Source organism: Chiloscyllium plagiosum, chromosome 8 (assembly GCF_004010195.1).
Source record: "Chiloscyllium plagiosum isolate BGI_BamShark_2017 chromosome 8, ASM401019v2, whole genome shotgun sequence".
In the NCBI taxonomy this organism is placed as follows: domain Eukaryota; kingdom Metazoa; phylum Chordata; class Chondrichthyes; order Orectolobiformes; family Hemiscylliidae; genus Chiloscyllium; species Chiloscyllium plagiosum.
In genome coordinates, this window is record NC_057717.1 from 98324934 (window position 1) to 98346302 (window position 21369).

Sequence of the window (21369 nt, forward strand, 5' to 3'; positions counted from 1 at the left end):
TTTCATTGCAAGCTGTATACAGTTAGCTGGTTTCCGTTGAGGTGATGGTAGGGAGAGTACAATTGCTTCAGATTAATTCTGTGGTGCTGGCTCTGACTCCGTGTGAGTCTAAGGTCAAAGGTTCAGGCCCCAGCCCAGAGAGAAGGGTTCAAATCCAGACTGACCCTCACAGTGCAGAGGTGACCACTACCCCTCAGACGAGATCTCACCCATTCTGCCCTCTCGTGTGAAAGCGATTATTTGGGAAAGAGCATTAACTTGTGGGGGTAGTTTCCCTGGCCCCCCCTTAACCAATATTTATCCTTCAGTTGAAGCACTAAGACAGATTATGACAGCACGTTGCTGTTTTTTGGGAGCTGTCTGTGTTCAAATTAACTATATTTCAGCAGGACTGCACTTCAAAACCTGCTAGGTCATTAGGGGCCTGGGACATCCTGGGGAAGAAGATATAAGTCCTTCCTCCAATGATCCTGAACTAGGGAGGAGGACATTAGATCTGCTCTCTGGATTTAAGTGGGGTAGAAGACTCAACTGTGATGGTCACTACAGCTTGCACTGCCCAAAATATGAACAGCAACTGACTGAAGTAAGATGCTGAATGGGAGAACGGAGAAGGGAGTGGGGGACTGAAAGTCAGCGATGAAACCAACATACCTCGGAATGCAGGAGAACAATGGAATTTTTTTTCACTAACCACAGAGTTTATCAGTTCTTAAAGTGCTGTCACATCGATGACTAAACATTATCAGCACAGAGTCTGGGATGGTGGATAGAGAGAGAAAAAAAACTGAATGCGTGTGTTCTTCAAATCACAACACGCCCACTGCATAGTTCCAAGAATTCTGTGGGGACTTTGTAGGAAAAATACAATGGGGTTTCTTTGTTCTTGCATTCCCATGAGACTGGGTGTCTTATATTAATACAGGGTCCAGCGGGAAGCCATGAAATCTGTTCTCACTGGCAATATGGAGATACTTTAAGTTCACACATGAACACTGCTTGAGCAACTTAGTGTGACTGGAAAGAGTATTCATCCCATTTTAATTCCTGGAGGCTTATCATGAATGTGGCAAACTCCACCCTTGTGAACCCTCATTACTGAAAATTATACACTTCGTATACATTCCTAAGGGCAGTTGGCTGAATTATTTAGACAATCTTGCTCTAAATATTACTCAGGTTTTGCTGAGTCTCTCAGCACAGTGCGGAAAAGACATTTCTCCTGGGCTCTGATGCTTGTACGTTTAATCTCGAAACCCCTGTCAGGCTGTGGAAAGAACAAAGGTGGTAAAGCCCATTTGACACTGGTTAGGGGTGGTGCAATGAGTCGCAGTGTTGATATTTTTATACACCCTGTTCTGACCTACCTCTGAAGTGGGTCGGACTTGAACCCGGGACTTTGAGCTCAGAGGTGGGGACACTACCACTGCACCACAAGAGGAAAAACGTGTCATGCCGCCAAAATACAGGGGTCCCCAATTTACAAACATCTGACTTACAAATACTTAGGAGTGTCTTCCCAGACAGGGATGTAATTTTAAAGATCTGACGTATGATCATGTCCTGCGCTCACAAATAGCTCCTTTATATTGTGTGCCAACTTGCAGACAAGTCGACCTGCAAACAGCCTCCATTAGTGACTTGGGGACTAGGTTTGGTGGACAAGTAGGATGTTCCTGGATATTTATTTCCCCTCATGCAGAGGGGAACTAAACCCTTCTTGTTTTCCAGTGACTAAGTTAAATCACGTCCTGGTGATTGTGCTGTCGAGTAATTGTGTGCCATAACACCACTGATAGCAATCTGCTCAATTTCCTGCTTATAACCAGAAAGCCATCTTGGCTGAAGGTACACATTGCTGTAAAACAGAAAGAGAGACAATATCCTGACACAGCAACTGTACATAATTAACGTTTTAGGTCATTGGCATTTTGTCTGATTTATTTCGGATTTCCAACATCCTGTATCTTTGGTTTCACTGTAAAATGTAAACTTGTGTACATAAACTGTTTATTCTTACAGAAAGCATTTTTTTACAACATTCAAAAAGTATTTTGGATAACTGTTCCCTATTTTGGATATTTTTCTATGAATAAAATCGTTTGATTTTATTTAATACGCATATTTGTTTCTTTGCTCTGTGTTGACTGTTTTTGTATTTATACTCTTAAATATCAAAATTTGACTTCGTTAAGGACTGTGGCTCATTCACACTTAAGTTGTTCCCTTTGTGGGCATGATTGGTTGCATTATCAATTATCACATCGTTTAAACGTATACCTGTCTTAATTACAAGCCAAAAGTTTATTTTGTAATTATAATTAAAAATCAGGAAAGGCAACCGTGTCACCCATCCCTGAAGGAACTACCAATAAAACTTGGAAATCTCTCACACACACACACACACACACACATCTGACTTGTCCTTTAAGTATGTTTAATCAATCCACCTGGATATGTTAAAATGCAGATCTGGAGTGGGTGGGACTTGGGAGTCATAGAGATGTACAACACAGAAACAGACGCTTCTGTCCAACTCATCCATGCCGACCAGATATGCCACATTAATCTCGTCCTATTTGCCAGCACCCAGCCCATATCCCTCAACCCTTCCTATTCATATACCCATCCAGATGCCTTTTAAACATTGCAATTGTACCAGCCTCCACCACATCCTCTGGCAGCTCATTCCATACACACACCACCCTCTGTATGAAAAAGTTGCCCCTCAGGTCCCTTTTATATCTTTCCCCTCTCACCCTAAACGTATGCCCTCTAGTTCTGGACTCACCTACCCCAGGAAAAAGACCTTGTCTATTTACCCTATCCATGCCCCTCATAATTTTATAAACCTCCATAAAGTCTCCCCCTCAGCCTCCGACGCTCCAGGGAAAACAGCCCCAGCCTATTCAGCCTCTCCCTATAGCTCAAACCCTCCAACCCTGGCAACACCCTTGTAAATCTTTTCACAGCCCTTTCAGGTTTCGCAATATCCTTCCGATAGGAGGGAACCAGAATTGCACACAATATTCCAAAAGTGTCCTGTACAGCTGCAAAATGACATCTCAACTCCTGCACTGACCAATAAAAGATAAACATAACAAGTGCTTCCATCACCACCCTGTCTCCCTGTGACTCCACTTTCAGGCCAGAGGTAGGGACACCACCATTAGACCCTCCTGACTTGGGTACTTTAAATGGAACTCCAATATGCTTCATTTCTGAGTGTCACTTTTTTAAAACCCCTTTCTTCGCCTCTGGGTTTAATGTGTGCTTGGGGAGGGATTTGGAATCTCTCCATATCCACACCCAGGTCGGCCTGTACCACATGTCTCCTCTACGTTGGGGAAACAGAGTGTAGACTGGGTGACTGCTTTACGGTCCATCTGCCAAAGAGACCCTGAGCTTCCAATTGCATGCCATTCACCACTCCACCCTGTTCCCTGGCCGACAGCTCTTGTCTCAGGCTTGCTGCAGTGCTCCAGTGAAGCTCAGCACAAGCTGGAAAACCAGCACCTCGCTTTCCTCTCAGGGACCCCGCAGCCCTTCTGGATTCAATATCGAGTTCAACAATCTTAGGACTTCAGGCACCTTTTCCCATGTCCCTACCTCAACCACCACACACTCGGCCTTGTTATCATATGTCTAGATTAGAGTGGTGCTGGAAAAGCACAGCAGGTCAGGCAGCATCCGAGGAGCAGGAAAATCGACGTTTGGGGCAAAAGCCCTTCATCAGGAATGGAGGCAGGGAGCCTCCAGGATGGAGAGATAAATGGGTGGGGGGGGTGAGACTGGGGAGAAGGTAGCAAAGACATGGTCTGCTATTACACACAACCCATTGTTAGCCCCTAACAGTCCTCATTAGTAGCTATTCATTGTCCCTGGCTTATCGTTATCCACTCTTTTGTCTGTCCAAGTGTTCTCTATTTTGTTGGGTTCTATTTCCACCTAATGTCTACTTCTTACCATCCCCACCTCCCAAGTCTTCTGCACTAAATACATCTTTTTCCTAGCTATCATCAGTTTTGAGGAATGGTCACTGGACCCGAAACATTAACTCTGCTTTCTCTCCGCAGCTGCTGAGCTTTTCCATCAATTTTTGTTTTTGTTTATGATTTCCAACATCCACAGTTCTTTTGATTTCTATACCCCCCCCCCCCCCACCCTCTGCCAGCACTGACCACCAGTCTCTGCATTCAGAGGGCCCTCCTTTAGCTGAGGTTAACGCTACTTTGTAAAGGAGCATCATTAGCACCCTATCTCACTGGAATAAGTAGCACTTTCGACCTCTGAACAAATTTGTGTTAAAAATGGCTGTCTCTGGAGGTGGTTGCTAAGAAGGTGGTATTTATGGGCCCTGTCTCTGCTAACGGCCAAACTCAGCCTTTGACCTCTCCTTTCCCCCATGCTCCCTACTGACCGAAGAAATCCACGACTGTCTGTTTTGAGTTCACTGAGCCCTCATATCTCTTTGGGGCAGAAGTTTCAAAAGTTCCCAAGCCCGCGAGAAGTGAAGGCATTTCTAACCCAGTGGCCGACCCAAACTGTCACCGGTTAAGAAACAATGTTGACGGACCCAGGGGCCCAGAAACAGGGAGAGAATGGAAACAGACATGCTGGACTATTTGGGAAGGAGACTTTGTGCTAAAGATTGCAACACTGGCAAACTATCATCTATTATGCACTTGTGCTACCTGGGCGGGTGCGAAGTCCCAACTCTGTTAAAACACCCGATAAGTTAATCTTTTGCTCGTCAGCCATGTAGCGGCTTAGCAGGCTCCATGGCAGTGAGCAGTCCCTGAACTTTTGACATCCTTGTTCGTGATATGCCTGTGTCAGTGGAATAAGATTAGAGGGTCCTGCTCATCAATCCCCAACTGACCAGTGCAAGGGCGCGAAAGGAGATTGTTTTCAGAAGCATTCACAACTTTCTGCACAGAAGCAAAGGAGAAACGTGTCTAAGTATTGCACGTGAATTCTCTCCCAGAGCAACAGGGTTGTCCCATAGCATTGGACAGGGAGAGTCTAAGACCACGGGTGCATGGACATTAATTGGATCCAAGTGCACAGAATAAACTCAGCTCCCACATTTTAAGCGAATATAAAGCCTGTTATAAATTCCCAAGTTCCTGGAACCAAAGGGAATGGGCAGAAAGCAGGGACAGGGTTGGATAATCAGCCATGATCATATTTAATGGTGGGACAGACCTGAAGGACCTACCCCTTGGTCCTGTTTATAGACTCATAGACAAGTACAGCACAGAAACCAACCCTTCGGTTCAACTCGTCCATGCTGACCTGATATTTGAAATTAATCTCGTCCCATATCCCTCTAAACCCTTCATATACCCATCCAGATGCCTTTTAAATGTTGCAATTGTACCAGCCTTCAACACTTCCTCTGGCAGCTCATTCCATACACGTACCACCCTCTATGTGAAAAAGTTGCCCCTCAGGTCCTTTTTAAATCTTTCCCCTCTCACCATAAACCTATGCCCTCAAGTTCTGGACTCCCCTGAACCCAGGGATAAAAACCTTGAGTATTTACCCTATCCATGCCCCTCATGATTTTGCAAACCTCTATAAGGTCACCCTTCAGTCTCCGATGTTCCAGTGAAAATAGCCCCAGCTTACTCAGCCTCTCCCTACAGCTCAAACACTCCAACCCTGGCAACATCTTTTCTGAACTGTTTCAAGTTTCACAACATCCTTCCTATGGGAGGGAGGACAGAAATGAATGCAGTATTCCAAATTCTATGTTTCAACACGAATTGTTACGGCCCAAGTAAATATGGCAGATGTATTCTGAAAGGCAACTCTGCAGTGACTCCGGGACCAAATGGTGTCATGTTGGGGTCATTGTTGACAACAGCTTGCATTTATGTAGCACCTGTAGGTTTCCCATGGCACTCCACAGGAGTGCTATCAAGGACAATTTGAAACATATGTGGAATGTTAGATATAGGGGTCAGTTAGTTGGACTGCGATGCAGAGTGTCCCACATTGGTTGAGGGTACCACCTTCTCAACTTCTCCCCTTGCCTGAGGTGTGGTGAACCTTAGGTTAAACTACTATTTGTCTCTCTCCAGTGAGAGAGTACCCCTATGGTCTGCTAGGACTATGGATGACGTTACCCTTTGTTTAAAAAAGACACGAGGGGCAAATGTTTTTACACTGAGAGTCGTCTGCGCCTGGAATTAACTTCCTGAGGAAGTGGTGGATGTGGGTACAATTTCAACATTTAAAAGACATTTGGTTAAACACATGAATAGGAAACATTCGGAGGGATATGGGCCAGGAGCAGACAGGTGGGACTAGTGCAGTTTGGGATTATGGTCAGCATGGACTGGTTGGGCCGAAGGGTCTGTTTCCATGCTGTATGGCTTTATAACTAAAGTTCACAAGATACGGTTTAAAAAGAATCTTAAACAGACAGAATGTGCAAAAGAAATTGGAGCAGGAGTATACCATCAGCCCTCAAGCCTGCTCCACCATTCAAGAAAACCTTAGTGAGTTTTGGGAAGATTTGTAGCTCAGGTTGAGGTTCTGGATGTAGGTTTGCTCGCTGAGCAGGAAGGTTCATTTTCAAACGTTTTGTCATCATACTCGGTAACATCTTCAGTGAGCCTCCGGATGAAGCACTGGTGGTGTAATCTGCTTTCTATTTATATGTCTGTGTTTCCTTGGGTTGGTGATGTCATTTCCTGTGGTGACATCATTTCCTGTTCTTTTTCGCAGGGAGTGGTAAATGGGATCCAAGTCAATGGAAACTAACCTTCCAGTTCAGCAAGTAAAACCTACTTCCAAGAAGACCATGGCTAATCTGATGTGCCTTTGAATCTGCTTTCCAACCCTATTACCCCATGACTCCTTTGTACTTCGAACCTCTGCCTACTGCATCCTCCAAAATACTCAACCACTCAAAGGCTTCTGTGGTGCAGTGGTAGTGTGCCTGTTGCTAAGCCAGAAGGTCCCGGTTCAATTCCCACCTGCCTTGAAGGCGTAATATTGCACGTCTGATCCACTTGATTAAAATATAGTCAGTGACCCAGACACTGCCAACTCCCTGTGAAACAAAAGCCAACGACCCTCTGAGGAAGGTTTTCTCCACCTTAATGGGAGAATCTCTATTTTTGAAAGGGGGAATACATCCTCTCAGCGTCCACCCTGTCATGTCCTCCACCCTCCCCCGCAGAATGTTACATATTTCAGAAAGCTCACCCCCATTCTCTATTGGATGTAAGCCCAATCTGCTTATCCTTTCCTCATGAGACAACCCCCTCCAGAAGGCACAAATGCCAATGGTGGAGCGATGGCCTAGTGGCATTGTCGCTGGACGGTTAATCCAGGGACCCAGCCAATGTTCTAGGAACCTGGATTCAACTCCCACCAAGGCAGATAATGGAATTTGAGTTCAAAAGTTGAGGGAAAGGGAATATCTGGAATTAAGAATCTAATGAAAATCATGACTCTCTTGTCAGGAAAAACCAGTTTCCTTCCACACCTTCCCCGCCCCCTCCTGCCTTTCCAGGAAGGGATCTGCCAGTCTTAATGGTCTGATGCAGCTCCATTGGTGGATGTTGGGATGATTGCTCCTGTACTTGAGTATCTGGTCTGTGTGTGTTGCTTTCCTGTGGACGCTGGTCTGCAGTTCTCCAATGACTGTTTGTTCCACTGTGACATTTAGGAAGGGGATTCTGTTGCTGTTCTCTTCCTCCTTGGTGAAATTTATGCCAGTAAGGATGTTGTTAATGTTATTGTACGTCTCCTCTAATTTGTTCTGTTTCGTGATTACAAAGATGTCATCCACATAGCGGACCCAAAGCTTGGTTTGGATCATGGGAAGGGCTGTTCATTCTAGTCTCTGCATCAATACTTCTGCTATGGTTGATGAGTGGGAAAAACAAAATGCGTACAAGGTAAAAGTTAGAGTGAAGATAACCTGGAGGGTTGTGGAGCTGGAGGAGATCACAGGGATAGGGAGGGGAAAAGCCCCTGGCCAGACTGGAAAACAAGGAAAAGAAGTTTAAATTTGAGGTGTTGTCAGTACAGGTCTGTGAGTGACCTGGTAATGGGTGTAAAGGACATGGTGGAAGCTATGGTGGTTGGAGGATTGAATCCCAATTTGAGTATTGTCAACTCTTCCACTGCTACAAGGGAATGCGTCAACAAAAAAAGGTTCTTGAAATGACCACAGACACCAATATCAGCACCAAATCACCAAACAGAACAGTGGCATCAGTTTTAACTGGAGATTCACTAAGGTTTCCACTGGTAGGAGAGGCTAGGACTTGAGGGCACGGTCACAGAGTGCAGGGACCCTTTGGATCTAAGATATGGAGGAGTTTTTTTCAGTGAATCTGTGGCACGGATTGCTGCAGAAGGCCAACCTATTGAGCATATTTAAGACAGAGAAAAATAGGTTCTTGATTAGTGAAGGGATTAAGGGTAATGGGGAGAAGGCAGGAGAGTGGGGTTGAGACAAATGTAGGCCGTGATTGAATGGTGGAGCAGATGATGCGCTGAATGGCCAAATTGTGCTCCTATGTTTTACGATTAGGCCTGAACCTCCAGAAACATAGCTCACAAGGAACAGGTGTAGGCCACTCAGTCCTTTGGGTCAGGTACCTGCCTTCCTGACAGGAATTACTGATCTCCGTTTCGCTTGTCTGAGGGGATTTTCTTCATGTGTTGCGGTTGTTTCTTGCACTTTGCAAAGCAGAGATTCCCGGGAGCTTCCTCCACACACACCCCCACCTCAGAAGAGGGGCACAATATATAATCGACAACCACACGGAAAACAACTTGCAACTCATTTTTATACCCATTCAATGGCAACATCAAAAAACAATTCCGTGACAAAATTTCTCGGGGCTTTGCGATGCATGACTCACTTTGTTTCCACTCAAACGTCAGGTTAGAGAAGACGAATGACACTTCTTTATCAATGTGTTGACACGTTGCATTCCCACACGGCCAGCGAATCGTCACATTCCGCCTGTGACCCTGAATAGTGAGGGCCAGTCGGCTATTCGACCAGAAGGGCCATCGCACCCGTACACGGGAGTTCAAGCACTCGCAGTCAGGGATCGGAGTTTAACAACTGGAAGTTGGGAAGCAAGCCCTACCCTTTCAGAGCCTGGGAATAAACTACTATTCACTATCCGACTCCTTCAGTCCACCCTTCCTTGAGGGCCAAACTCTTCTGAAAGTGTAACTGCTCAGATACTGAGTGAGGGTGAACACACAGGGTATCATTAAATGTCACCAAGGGAACAGTTCACAATGATGACAGCTCGAGTGGTGGGATGCCCACTCAGTGAACAGCCTAGTAGGCCCCAACCTGCCCTGACCCCTCACTGGCCCTGACAGTAAAATAGCAGAGACTGAGATGCTATGGCATGGATGAGCCCCACCAAAGCTGGTGAACGGGGCGTGATGCTGGGGACTCGGTGATCTCCAGGGTGACCGCTCTGTCTGAAGGGCGTCCATCACTGGGATATTCTCTATACCTTCCCGCAGCAAGCAGGGGAGACACAGCAGGAAAGTTTTGCTGGGTAAGGGCGGAGTAAGGGAGTGCCCTTTGCAAGAACTGTTGTTTCTTCACCCAACAACCCTCCGTTCAGCCCCTCCTTTCCAATCTCTGTCGGCGGAGGAACTAAATTAAGGCCTGACAGATGGCGGTGATCAGACAATTCTTCACACAATGACCATGAGGCAGGTAACCAGTTTGTCCTTGTGGTTCAACACAAATAGCCAGGGGATAAAGTACTCCCATGGCCTTGTTTACATAAAAAACAATGGAGCAGAATAGGAGAGGATCAAAGATCAAAGACCACATACTAGTTATAGAAAGGAGAATGTATTAATAAATGGCAACAATCACCTGCTTGGACTTTGCAAAGCCAATGAATTACTTATTGATATCAATGCTGTGGTGTCCATGACAGTCAATTCCTTTACCCTTTGACTTCTTTACGCATTCAAACTAGGTTATTTTTATCCAGACTGATGCAAGGTTTGGTAGGAACATACACACATATCTCTAAAAAAAAAAAGGAATGTCCAAGTTTCAACTTTGAGAGTCCAGGAATTCGTGCTTTGCTCTCCAATCCGCAGTCAAAGCCATCTGGTCTGATCCCAGTGATACAGCCCGTGCTTGGGCTCTCCATCCCAAGTGAGGCCCTCATTAACTGAGGTTAGCCATAGCTAACAATCAGCACAGTGTCCCTCCTCAGTTACAACCATCGCACAAAATGAAAATCAGAGAAAGTCCACCCTAACTCAGCGAAGGTCTTCTCAGTTCCCTAACTAAAACATCCAACTGCATTCTGCTACTTTGTATTGTTGTCCAGGAGGGCGTACCATAACCACACCTGCTCCCTTCTATATCTCGGGCATCTCAGGTCTTGCCTTCGACAGCCTAATGTGGGCTTAATTAATCAACACATTGAAAACTTTCTCTCCTGGAGTTAGGGTCCCTCTCATCACAGAGCTAAACCGTAAAAACAAAAAAGGGCTTCTTTCATTTCCCTTCACAGGCAACTTGGTTCCTGAAAAAAAAACACAGAAACACTAACCTCCCTGGTGAGGAAAGGTAACCTAATAAACATAGTTAAAGATCCCAAAGGGTAGCACCCTGTATTGACAAAATGGATGTCAATGGAGTCGCAGATTGTCCAACGGGGTTTTGAAATTAGGATGTCAGTGGTGACATTTGCACCTTCAAAGTAAGGGCACAGATCGGGTGGACAGTGGCTTTCCACCCCACAGTGGAAAGTTCAACTATAAGAGGGCACAGGTTCAAGGTGAAAGGGTCAAGGTTTAGGGGAGAAGTGCGGGCAAAATCTTTTACCAAGAGGGTGGTGGGTGCCTGGATCGCGCCGCCAGTGGAAGTGGTAAGGAGGCACATTGGCGACATTTAAGGGGTATCTTGATGGACACATGGACCGGGAGCCAATCAGAAGGATACAAATATTGCACTTGGGCAATAAGTAGCGGATTGAAATAAGGATTAGGAATCAGCGCAGGCTTGGTGGGGCCGAAGGGTCTGCTCCTGTGCTGTATTGGATTTTGAATTGTTTGAAAGGTCATAGGGTACAATTTGAAGAGAAGCAGAAGGGAGTTCCCTCAGGCTACTGAGGATTTTCTCCCCTTAACTGACACCTGTCAGTCCACCAAGGGGGCAGGGGCAGCCTTGGACTTAACATGTAATCCAAAATGTGATAACGCCCATGGGCCAGTGTTTTAAATAACGTGTGAAGGAGAGTTAAAGACATCAGTTGCGCTGACTGGTGGTTGGATTTGCAACCGGAGGAGGGTTTTGAATTAGGCTCATGCATTTATGGAAGAAGATGTGAAATTAGTCAGTAAGCCCTCCCTCTAATCCCCAAATTGCTTTGCTTGCCTTGCCACAAGATGGATTCCTGTCACTTTATCTGCCTCGAAGAGCAGCTCCCAGGTGCAGTCCTCCACGTTTTGTGATTCCGGAGGCACTTCGGCGTCAGGCGTTGCCAGTCCGGAGAAGGATATGAGATAACGCTGGACCCCCTCCGGTTCACACTGCTCCTCTCTCACCATGCACTTCACTGGGAAGTAACGCTCGATAATAGGCAGGAACGAATCTGACGCAGTTTCCTCTGGAATTGGAGCCTGAAGTGCGAGAAAACGAAAAGGTGGTGATCAGTCACTGTTGGTAAACGCTCAAAGTAAAACGAGAAGGCAAGGCATCTGCAGCAATGAGGAGCTCTATGGTCTTTTCCCCAGGACGCACACCGAGACAAATATCAACTGGAGGGCCATCAACTCGGTGAAAGACGCTCTTTGGAATGCCTGAAACTTGTTGGTCTTCCAGAACAAAGGAGTTAGCCCCCAGTAAGTGTTGCAAACTGGCACATTCCAAGGACCAGGACTACGTGCTGGGGAACGCACTAAAGCTTGGGCAGCTACTGCCAAGGCACAGTGGGGAAAGACCACCGTCTGATGTCTTCCTGCTGAAGATAAATGGGGGTCCCCTTAGTTATTGGACCCTCCTCATGCCTCAATTATGTAAACATAGTTTTGTATATGCAAGAGAGATCTTTGGTTTTTTTGGATATCAGAGTATTGGGGAAGATAAAAATGAACAAACGGTAATAATTAAAAATAATAATTAAGTATTATCAGAGTAAAAAACTAAAATAATGCTAAAATATCATGAGTGAAATAAATTTAGGATAAAGTTATTATATGACAATAAATTGCAATTAAATAATGACAATAATAAACTTAGAAAAGATCCCTAGATTAAATAATTAGCCAAAATCCAAAAAAACAAGCATCTCTTTCCATTAGTGAGACATACAGAGTAGATTACATCCAGCTTTACAGGCTGACATACAGAATAGAATGCATTATGCATCTATAATTTGGCAAAATATAACAAAGATACATTTAAAAACCTGAGAGTAAAAATGTGTAAAAGTGATGCTAAAATTATGCTTAAACTCAGAATGAAATGTTTTTATAAATTTAAATGGCAAATATATTAGATAAATAAATCTTGATTATATCAGAATTCCATACAAAGTGTAAAATACATTTAAAAACAGTGAGAATTATTTAAAAAAAAAATTTAGCCTGAGAGGGCAACTGTATAACCTTGACAAAGTAAGTGGATGAGCACTTGTAATGTCATAATTTTCTAGGCTATAGGCCAAGAGCTGGAAAGTGGGATTAGTGCAAATTTAATCTAGATTTAGACTAGATTAGGCGAGTAGATTTACAGTAGATTTAGACTACATTTAGTCAAGATTTAGAGTAGACCTAGTGCAGATTTAGTCTAAATTTACAGTAGATTTGGGGTGGATTTCAAGCAGATTTAGTCTAGAATTAGAGTGGATTTAGTTTAGAATTGGAATGGATTTAGTCTAGATTTTTTAGTTTAGAATTGGAATGGATTTAGTCTAGATTTACAGTGCATTTAGTTTAGAATTGGAATGAATTTAGTCTAGATTTACAGTGCATTTAGTTTAGAATTGGAATGGATTTAGTCTAGATTTACAGTGCATTTAGTTTAGAATTGGAGTAGATTTAGTCTCGATTTAGTGTATCATAGAGATGTACAGCATGGAAACAGACCTTTCAGTCCAACCCGTCCATGCCCACCAGATATCCCAACCCAATCTAGTCCCACCTGCCAGCACCCGGCCCATATCCCTCCAAACCTTTCCATTCATATGCCTCATAAATGTTGCAATTGTACCAGCCTCCACTACTTCCTCTGGCAGCTCATTCCATGCATGCACCACCCTGTGTGAAAAGGTTGCCCCTTAGGTCCCTTTTATACCTTTCCCCTCTCACCCTAAACCTCTGCCCTCTCGTCCTGGACTCCTGATATAGTGGAGATTCGGCTGGTACAAACTCGATGGGCCGACCAGCCTCTTGTGCACTGCCTATGGCGGAACAAATGCAATGTTCAGACATCGTGGAGCGTGACTATCTCGAAGGCAGCGAGGCACATTTTATTTCGTTTCGCCCTGCACCTTGAGCGCTGCGATGATGTGGCACCGGGCGCCGGGCTGTTGTTGCTGGCTGAGCCAGCCGGCGCTGTCCCGGAGCAGGGCGGCGACCCTGGCCGCTCGCTGAGCCGTCTCCTGCCCGCCTCCCTGCAGGTACCGGTCCAGCCCGTCCACCAGCAGCAGGGAGGGCAGCCCGCCGCGGGCTGCACGGTGCACGGTGGCCAGCGCCTGCAGCAGCCCGTCCGCCGTCCGGGGGTAGGCGAACTCGATCCTCCGCAGGCTGCCGGGCTCCAGCGGCAGCAGCGGGGCGGGCAGCGCCTGCACCGGGCTCGGGGCGAGGAACAGCACTCGCCTGCCCCCGCGCCCCGCCGCTTCGGCCGCTGCCAGGAACAGCAGAGAGCTCCTCCCGCGGGATTCCTCGCCCAGCAACAAGCAAGCCCCTGGGTCCCCGGCTCCCCAAGCTCTGTCCATGTCTGCCCTGCTCTCTGCATCACTGTAGGAACCCAGAACATGCAACAGAACCTCAGCCATCTCCCCCCCAACTCAATTCAGAACACATCCACTTCCTGGTTCACAAGTAGCAATGCAAAACACCCCTGTTTGGATACTTTCAGTGTGCCCATCCTCAGGTTAATTGCATACAAAAGCAAACTTGTGCGATTTAAAAAAAAAACTTGGCTGCAAATTTGCTCCTGAAAGATTCAGGTTGTTCAGCTCAACTGCATGGTTCCCCCCCGAAGGTTTCATTGAATGACCCGCCTCACACTCTCTCCCTCCCTATTGGCCGTGCAAACTGTTCATTAAAGGTTCTGAAGCAGTCCCGTTTAAATAAATATCACACAACACCAGGTTATAGTCCAACAGGTTTAATTGGAAGCACACTAGCTTTCGGAGCGACGCTCCTTATGTTAGACACTGTGACTCTCTGGTCAGGTGCCGCCAGACCAGACGAGTTTATGTTTTATTTTTAATTTCTTGAATTAGGTGATGGTCACTTGCCAAAATGCATTCCCCTTCATGTTTTTTGTAAAAGAGAATATAATCCCACTTCCATGTAAATTGGAAGTTGTGAACAATCTAGGGTTAGAATCCCCACAGTGTGGAAGCAAGCCACTCGGCCCATCAAGTCCACACCGACCCTTTAAAGCGCATCCCACCCAGACCTGCCTCCCCCACCACCCCGCATTTCCCATGACAAACCCACCCAGGCTGCACATCCCCAAACACTATGGGCATCTTAGCACAGCCAATCCACCCGAACCTGCACATCTTTGGACTGTGGGAGGAAACCGGAGCACCCGGAGGAAACTCACGCAGACACGGGGAGAATGTGGCAAACTCCACACAGACAGTCACCCGAGGCTGGAATCAAACCCATGTCCCTGGCGCTGCTATCCACTGAGTTACCATGCTGCTCTGGTTGATCTGGGGTTTAAGAATTGAAGGCCAATCTTAATTAATAAAAACATTTCTTTAAAAAAACATTCTGAATTATTTACCACTCTGGTCTGCACATTAAATGGAAGGTGGCATGTAGTGGTACTGTCACAGGACTAGTAAACCAGAACTGCAGGCTAATGTCCTGAGGAAATGAGTTTGAATCCCACCATGAGAACTCCGAGCAGGAGTCGGCCATCTTGAGCCTGCTCCACCATTCAATAAGATCATGGCTACCTTCAAGTGGTCTCAGCTCCATTTACCTGCTCACTCACCAGAACCCTTAATTCCTTTACTGTTCAAAACTCTATTCATCTTCACATTAAAAACATTCAACTATTTCACTGGGCGGGGAATTCCACAGATTCACAACTCTTTGGGTGAAGATGTTCCTCTTCAACTCAGTCCTCAATCTGCTCCCCATTATTCTGAGGCTATGCCCCCTAATTCTGGTTTCACCCTGCAGTGGAAACAACCTCGCTGCTACCAAAGCAGCAGCGGGTGGAATTTAAATTAAATTAATAAAAAGGAAAATTCTAATTCTCATTAGAAAACCCATCAGGTTCATAAATTCCCTTTAGGGGACAAAGATAGAAAATAAAACAAAACCCACTGCCTGCATTGACTGAATATATTAGCCACCCAATCTAATGTCTCTTAGCAGTACTTGGGCTATAGCCTTTCAGGGGAAGATCCAATTTCTTTTGAAATGATTTGAGGGTTTAGATTTTCACGCTCCTGGGTGAAAAGAGATACTGCGCCAGGGACCCAGGTTCGATTCCAGCCTCGGGCAACTGTCAGTGGGGATTGTGCACATTCTCCCCGTGTCTGCATGGATTTCCTATGGGTGCTCTGGTTTCCTCCCACAGTCCGAAGATGTGCAGATTAGGTGAATTGGCCATGCTACATTGCCCACAGTGTTAGGTGCATTAGTCAGAGGGAAATGGGTCTGGGTGGGTTACTTTTTGGAGGGTCGGTGCAAACCTGTAGAGAATCTAATCTAAAAAAAAAGTTTCCTCATGACCCCTCTAATCCTTCTGCCAATCACCCTAAGTCTGTGCCCTGGTAACTCACCCCTCCACCAGGGGCAACAGATCTCCTTGTCCACTCTAAGTTCCTCAATATTTTGTGCTCCTCAATTATGTCACCCCTCACCCCCCTATGCTCCAATGGAAAACAACCTTAGCATTAATAATATTTCCTCAAAGCTCCAATTTTTAAGCTCTGATAACGTTCTTGACTATCTCCTCTGTTAACGACAAATATGCACTTCCTGTAAAGTGGTCATCAAGTGAGTACAGAAAATTCCAGCTGTGGCCTAATCAGGGTCATATATAGTTCCAGTATCCCACGCCTGCTTGTGTTTTTAAGATTGTGGCCATGGGCACCGCTGACTGAGCCAGCATTTATTACCCATCCCTATTTGCCTCTGAGAAGGTGTTGGTGAGCTGCCTTGTTGAATCACTGCAGTCCATGTGTCGACCCATGATGCTATGTGGGAGGGAATTCTGGGCTTATGATCCAGTGGCACTGAAGGAATGGTGATATCTTTCCAAGTCAGGATGGTGCGTGGCCTGGCTTAGAGTCATTGAGATGTACAGCACGGAAACAGTCCATGCCGACTAGGTATCCTAACCTAATCTAGTCCCATTTGGCCCATGTCGCTCTAAATCTCTGGCACAGAGTCTGATCCTGTCGCTCAGAAAGGAAGGGGGGAGAGGAGTAGAGCATTAGTCAATGGGGACTCCATAGTTAGGGGGTTCTGTGGGAACGAGAGAGACTTACGGTTGGTGTGTTGTCTCCCGGGTGTCAGGTTCGTGATGTCTCTGATTGAGTTTTCAGGATCCTTGCAGGGGAGGGGGAGCTGCCCCAAGTCATGGTCCATATAGGCACCAATGACATTGGTAGGAAAAGAGATGGGGATTTAAGGCAGAAATTTAAGGGAGCTAGGGTGGAAGCTTAGAGCTAGGGCCAATAGAATTGTTATCTCTGGTTTGTTGCCCATGCTACATGAGGTGAGGAATGGGGAGAGAGAGAGAGGAGTTGAACATGTGGCTTCTTCAATACCTCGCCCCATGAAGGAAAGGATTCAATTTACTTTTCACCAACTTATCTACCCATACTGCCACTTTCAATCGCCTGTGGACATACACTCAAAAGGTCTCCCACTTTCTCAAAACTTCCTCCTGTTTATGTTGTACTGCTTTGTTTTGTTTGCTTTTCATGAATGCATAACACTACACTCCTCAAGATTGAATTTTAACAAGCGTCTTAAGTTTCATTTTATAAAAGTCTCCGAGACACCGTCTTAAAACAGAACTCATCAGGAAGGAATCTGGGTAAACATGTTCAGAGAGAGAATTCTCAATCAAACAGAGAGCAAGGAAAAGGACTTTCTGTAATCAACCACAGTTCTGCTGAAAGAGTCCTAGCAATTGGCAAGCGCCATATCAACAGAACGAGTGAGGAACAAGGAACCTCTCTTTCATTAGATTTAGCACTAGCTACTAAATCTACCAGCACAAACAACATTCAACTGCAGAAGCTGTCAAAGCTCCTGAAATCTGACGTCAACATTTTGAACTTCTTCACCTTAGAAAAAGAAATTTTCAAGCAACTAGCAGGCCTGCAAGATCAGAGACTGAGCTTATTTATTTCAAGAGCTGTTGCAGGCACATTGGGCTGAATTTCCTCCTCTGCACCACAAGACATAGGAGTAGAAATTAGGCTATTCAGCCCATCGAGTCTGGTCTGCCATTCAATCATGGCTGATAAGTTTCTCAACTCCACTTTCTCCTCTAATTCTATATCCCCTTGACATCTTTCTCAGTCTTAAATATACTCAATGACCTAGCCTCCATAGTCTTCTGCAGCAGTGAATTAAACTGTAACAGTTCTGTGATTTTCCTAACTGTTATAAGTATCTTTTATCAGTATCAGCTTGCAATCTTTGTGTCTTTGTTTTATGTAATACATCTAGCACATTTCTACTTCATAACTTGACATCGAGTAATAAATGAATCTTTCGATTTTATTTAAAATTACTTGTTTACTGGTGGAATTTAAATTAATAAAAAGGGAAAACTCTCATTGTCATTAAATAAAACTCAAAAATGCCCTTTAGAGGACAGAGATGGAAAATTTACAACAGTAACCCTTTCGGGGGTGGGGGGGTGGTGAGGCATCACTGGACCTGAAATGTTAACTCTGATTTCTCTCCACAGATGCTGCCAGACCTGCTGAGTTTTTCCAGCAATTTCATTTCTTTGTTACTTATAGGAGCTGTTGTTCAATGCTTGATGAAAATTCTCATATCAAATACAAGTTTTGATTTTGTGCTCCTGACATACGCAGAGGAGCAAGTAGGCATCACTGGACCTGAAATGTTAACTCTGATTTCTCTCCACAGATGCTGCCAGACCTGCTGAGTTTTTCTTTGTTACTTATAGGAGCTGTTGTTCAATGCTTGATGAAAATTCTCTATCAAATACAAGTTTTGATTTTGTGCTCCTGACATACGCAGAGGAGCAAGTAATAGGGAGAGAGTGCCGATGGCATGGGGCTCATAATACAGAGGCCCAGGCTGCCTGTTCTAGGAACACAGGTTTAAATCGCACTTTGGCAGCTGTTGGAAATTACGTTCAACTGATAAACAGAAAACTAATCTCAGCAATGACGACTTCGATAACTGAGCATCATGACTGAAATTAATTTTCAATTTACCAATTGAATTTAGTCACCTTGTTAATGTAGGTGCATTTTTGGCACAACATCTGTTGCCAGGTGAAAATGTTACACGTGCAAGCCACATCAGACTCGTGATCAGCTGAATAGAAATATTGGAATTTTGGGAGGCAATGGTATTGTAGTAATGTCACTGGACTCGTAATCCAGAACTCCAGGCTAACGTTCTGAGAACACGGGTTTGAATCCTATTGTGGCACATTTTGAAAACTCAATGAGAATTTAGAATGGAAAGTTGACCATGATAACTGTCACTGATTTTAATTTAACAAAAATAGGCTTTTGATTCATGTCCTCAGGAAAGAGATCTGCTGTCCTTACCTGGTCTGGCCTACATGTGACTCCAGACCCACAGCACTGTGATAGACTCTGAAATGACCTAGCAAGCCACTCAAAATTGTGGTCAAACTTGGACAGTGCTCTGGCCAGACTCTCAAGTAGAATGTGCTGTGCTGGTCAGTGAAAAACACAGCACAGTACATGCAGTGTGGAGAAAAGCTTTCATCCGAGCTTTGACTGAGTAATGAGGGAAGGCTGGAGAAACTTAAGGGTTTCAACCTGAAATGAAGTGGTCGTGTAGAGGCATATTTGTTAGAGATATGGAAAAAAAGCAAATCTGGAATATTGCTACAAACTGTAAAAGTACAACAAAGTAGATAAGTGCAAACTAGTAAAAGGCACATTTAATGCTTATGTCAGAATTTTTATTTTTGATTATTTTTCTAACAGTAAGAAGTGACACTACATCCAACTCCATTCAGTGCAATTCCTTACACCAGCTTTTCCTTTTTCATAACGATTTCTTGTTCCTTAACCTTTCTCCACGTAAAGCTATTTTTCCAATCCCCCTTTCTCCACTTCACCATTCAGCAGATTTCACTAAATTCCTCTTCTGAGTTGGGATAATAAACCTTAATCTATATTCCACTATCATTTCCACAGTTCATTCTAGAGAAAATCTGGCACCTGCTGAAATAGTAGCGTTTGGTTTTTATTCATTCAGGGGATGAGAGGATCACTGGATGGGTCAGCATTTATTGTCCATCCTCAGTTGCCCTTGAGAAGGTGATGGTGATCCACGTGGGGGCAAATAGGGATGGGGAGTCAGTGCTGGTCCAGCCACTAAAGCCCACTTCCCACAAATGAAGAAAAAAATTAATTAAAGGTGAGGATACCAAGCATTGGAGGCCATGACTATTTCTTTTGGCAGCTTATTGCATTGTGAGATCGTCAGTGGGAGGAAACATTGTTGATGCCCTGTCTTGGAAATGAAAGTTCTTTTCACCTTAGATAGAATCATCACAGAATCCCCACAATGTGGAAGCAGGCCATTCGACCCATCGAGTCCACAGCAATCCTCCACCCTATCCCTATAAACCAGCATTTCTCATGGCTAATCCACCTAGCCTGCACATCACTATGGGGCAATTCAGTACGGCCAATCCACCTAGCCTGCATATCTTTGGACTGCAGGAAAGAAGCAGGCTGTTTGGCACATCGAGTCTGCTCTCCCATTCAATGTGATCATGGCTAATCCGATAATGCTCAACTCCACTTTCAATATCACCCTTGATTCCCTTGCAGGCTAAAAACCTGACTATCTCAGCCATGAAAGGTACTTAATCACACATCATCTGCTGTAAAAATTCCACAGATTGGCTATCCTCGGCAGAAACTGGCATTCTGTCCTTTCTCTCCACAATCCTCAATCCCCTTTCCAATGAGTGCGGAAACTGGCGTTCTGTCCCTTCTCTCCATCATCCTCAACCCCTTTGCCAAAGGGTGTAGAAACTTGCATTCCGTCCCTTCTCTCCATTCTCCTCAATCCCTTTCACAATGAGTGCGGAAACTGGAGTCCTATTCCTTCACTCCATAATCCTCAACCCCTTTGCCAATGGGTGCAGAGAATAGTGTTGTGTCCCTTCTCTCCCTGATCCTCAATCCCTTTGTCAAATCCCATTTTCCCCCATGACCAACACTCTCCAGGTCTGATACAATGCTAACTATTGTTCAGGAGTCATGAATTGGAGAGTTACATTGTACTTTGCTCAAAAACTGCATGAATTTGTGTAAAACTCTTATCTCACTTTTTAGATTAGAATCAGTCTAAACATCATGGCATAGACAGAGAACACAGGGGGCTAACACCTTCAACATATTCTCTAGCTATCACCATTGTTAACAGCTAACCTGAGAATGCAACTGTAAAAAATGTTTTATGATTTACACATGAAAGAAGTGAAACTATCATAGTATTCAAACATATGAAAGACTCAACAATCAATTTTTCAATGTATCATTTCAGTTACATCACACTGTAAATTTTTGCTATAAATTCTGTGTCTTAGGATTGAGTCCTCCATTGTTGTGGTTGTGTTCACCGAACTGGGAGTGTGTGTTGCAGACATTTTGTCCCCTGTCGAGATGACATCCTCAGTGTGCTTGGGAGCCTCCTGTGAAGCGCTTCTGTGATCTTTCCTCCGGCATTTGTAGTGGTTTGAATCTGCCGCTTCCGGCCACCCTACCAACCTTCGCATAAACCAAATCAGCCGTCGACATTTCCGCCACCTCCAAAAAGACCCCACCCCTTTCCGCAAAGACCGTTCCCTCTGTGACTACCTGGTCAGGTCCACGCCCCCCGACAACCCACCCTCCCATCCTGGCACCTTCCCCTGCCACTGCAGGAACT

At 45.0% G+C, this 21369-nt stretch overlaps 1 protein-coding gene across 2 annotated transcripts in view; it reads right to left on the reverse strand.

The window, feature by feature from the left end:
• The window catches only part of swsap1 (SWIM-type zinc finger 7 associated protein 1), a 21597-nt gene extending 6941 nt beyond the window's left edge, over nt 1-14656 (reverse strand). The window contains exons 1-3 of one of the 2 annotated variants that reach the window (XM_043694861.1): nt 13524-14656; nt 11408-11652; nt 8802-10553 (exon numbers count right to left, since the gene is read on the reverse strand). In XM_043694861.1, the coding sequence (XP_043550796.1) occupies nt 10526-10553; nt 11408-11652; nt 13524-14030 (780 nt within the window). In that variant the 5' untranslated portion in view covers nt 14031-14656 and the 3' untranslated portion in view covers nt 8802-10525. Of the gene's footprint in view, nt 1-8801; nt 10554-11407; nt 11653-13523 lie in introns of those variants that run through there. The other variant, XM_043694862.1, reaches the window with a different exon arrangement.
• Between the last annotated feature and the right edge of the window lie 6713 nt (nt 14657-21369).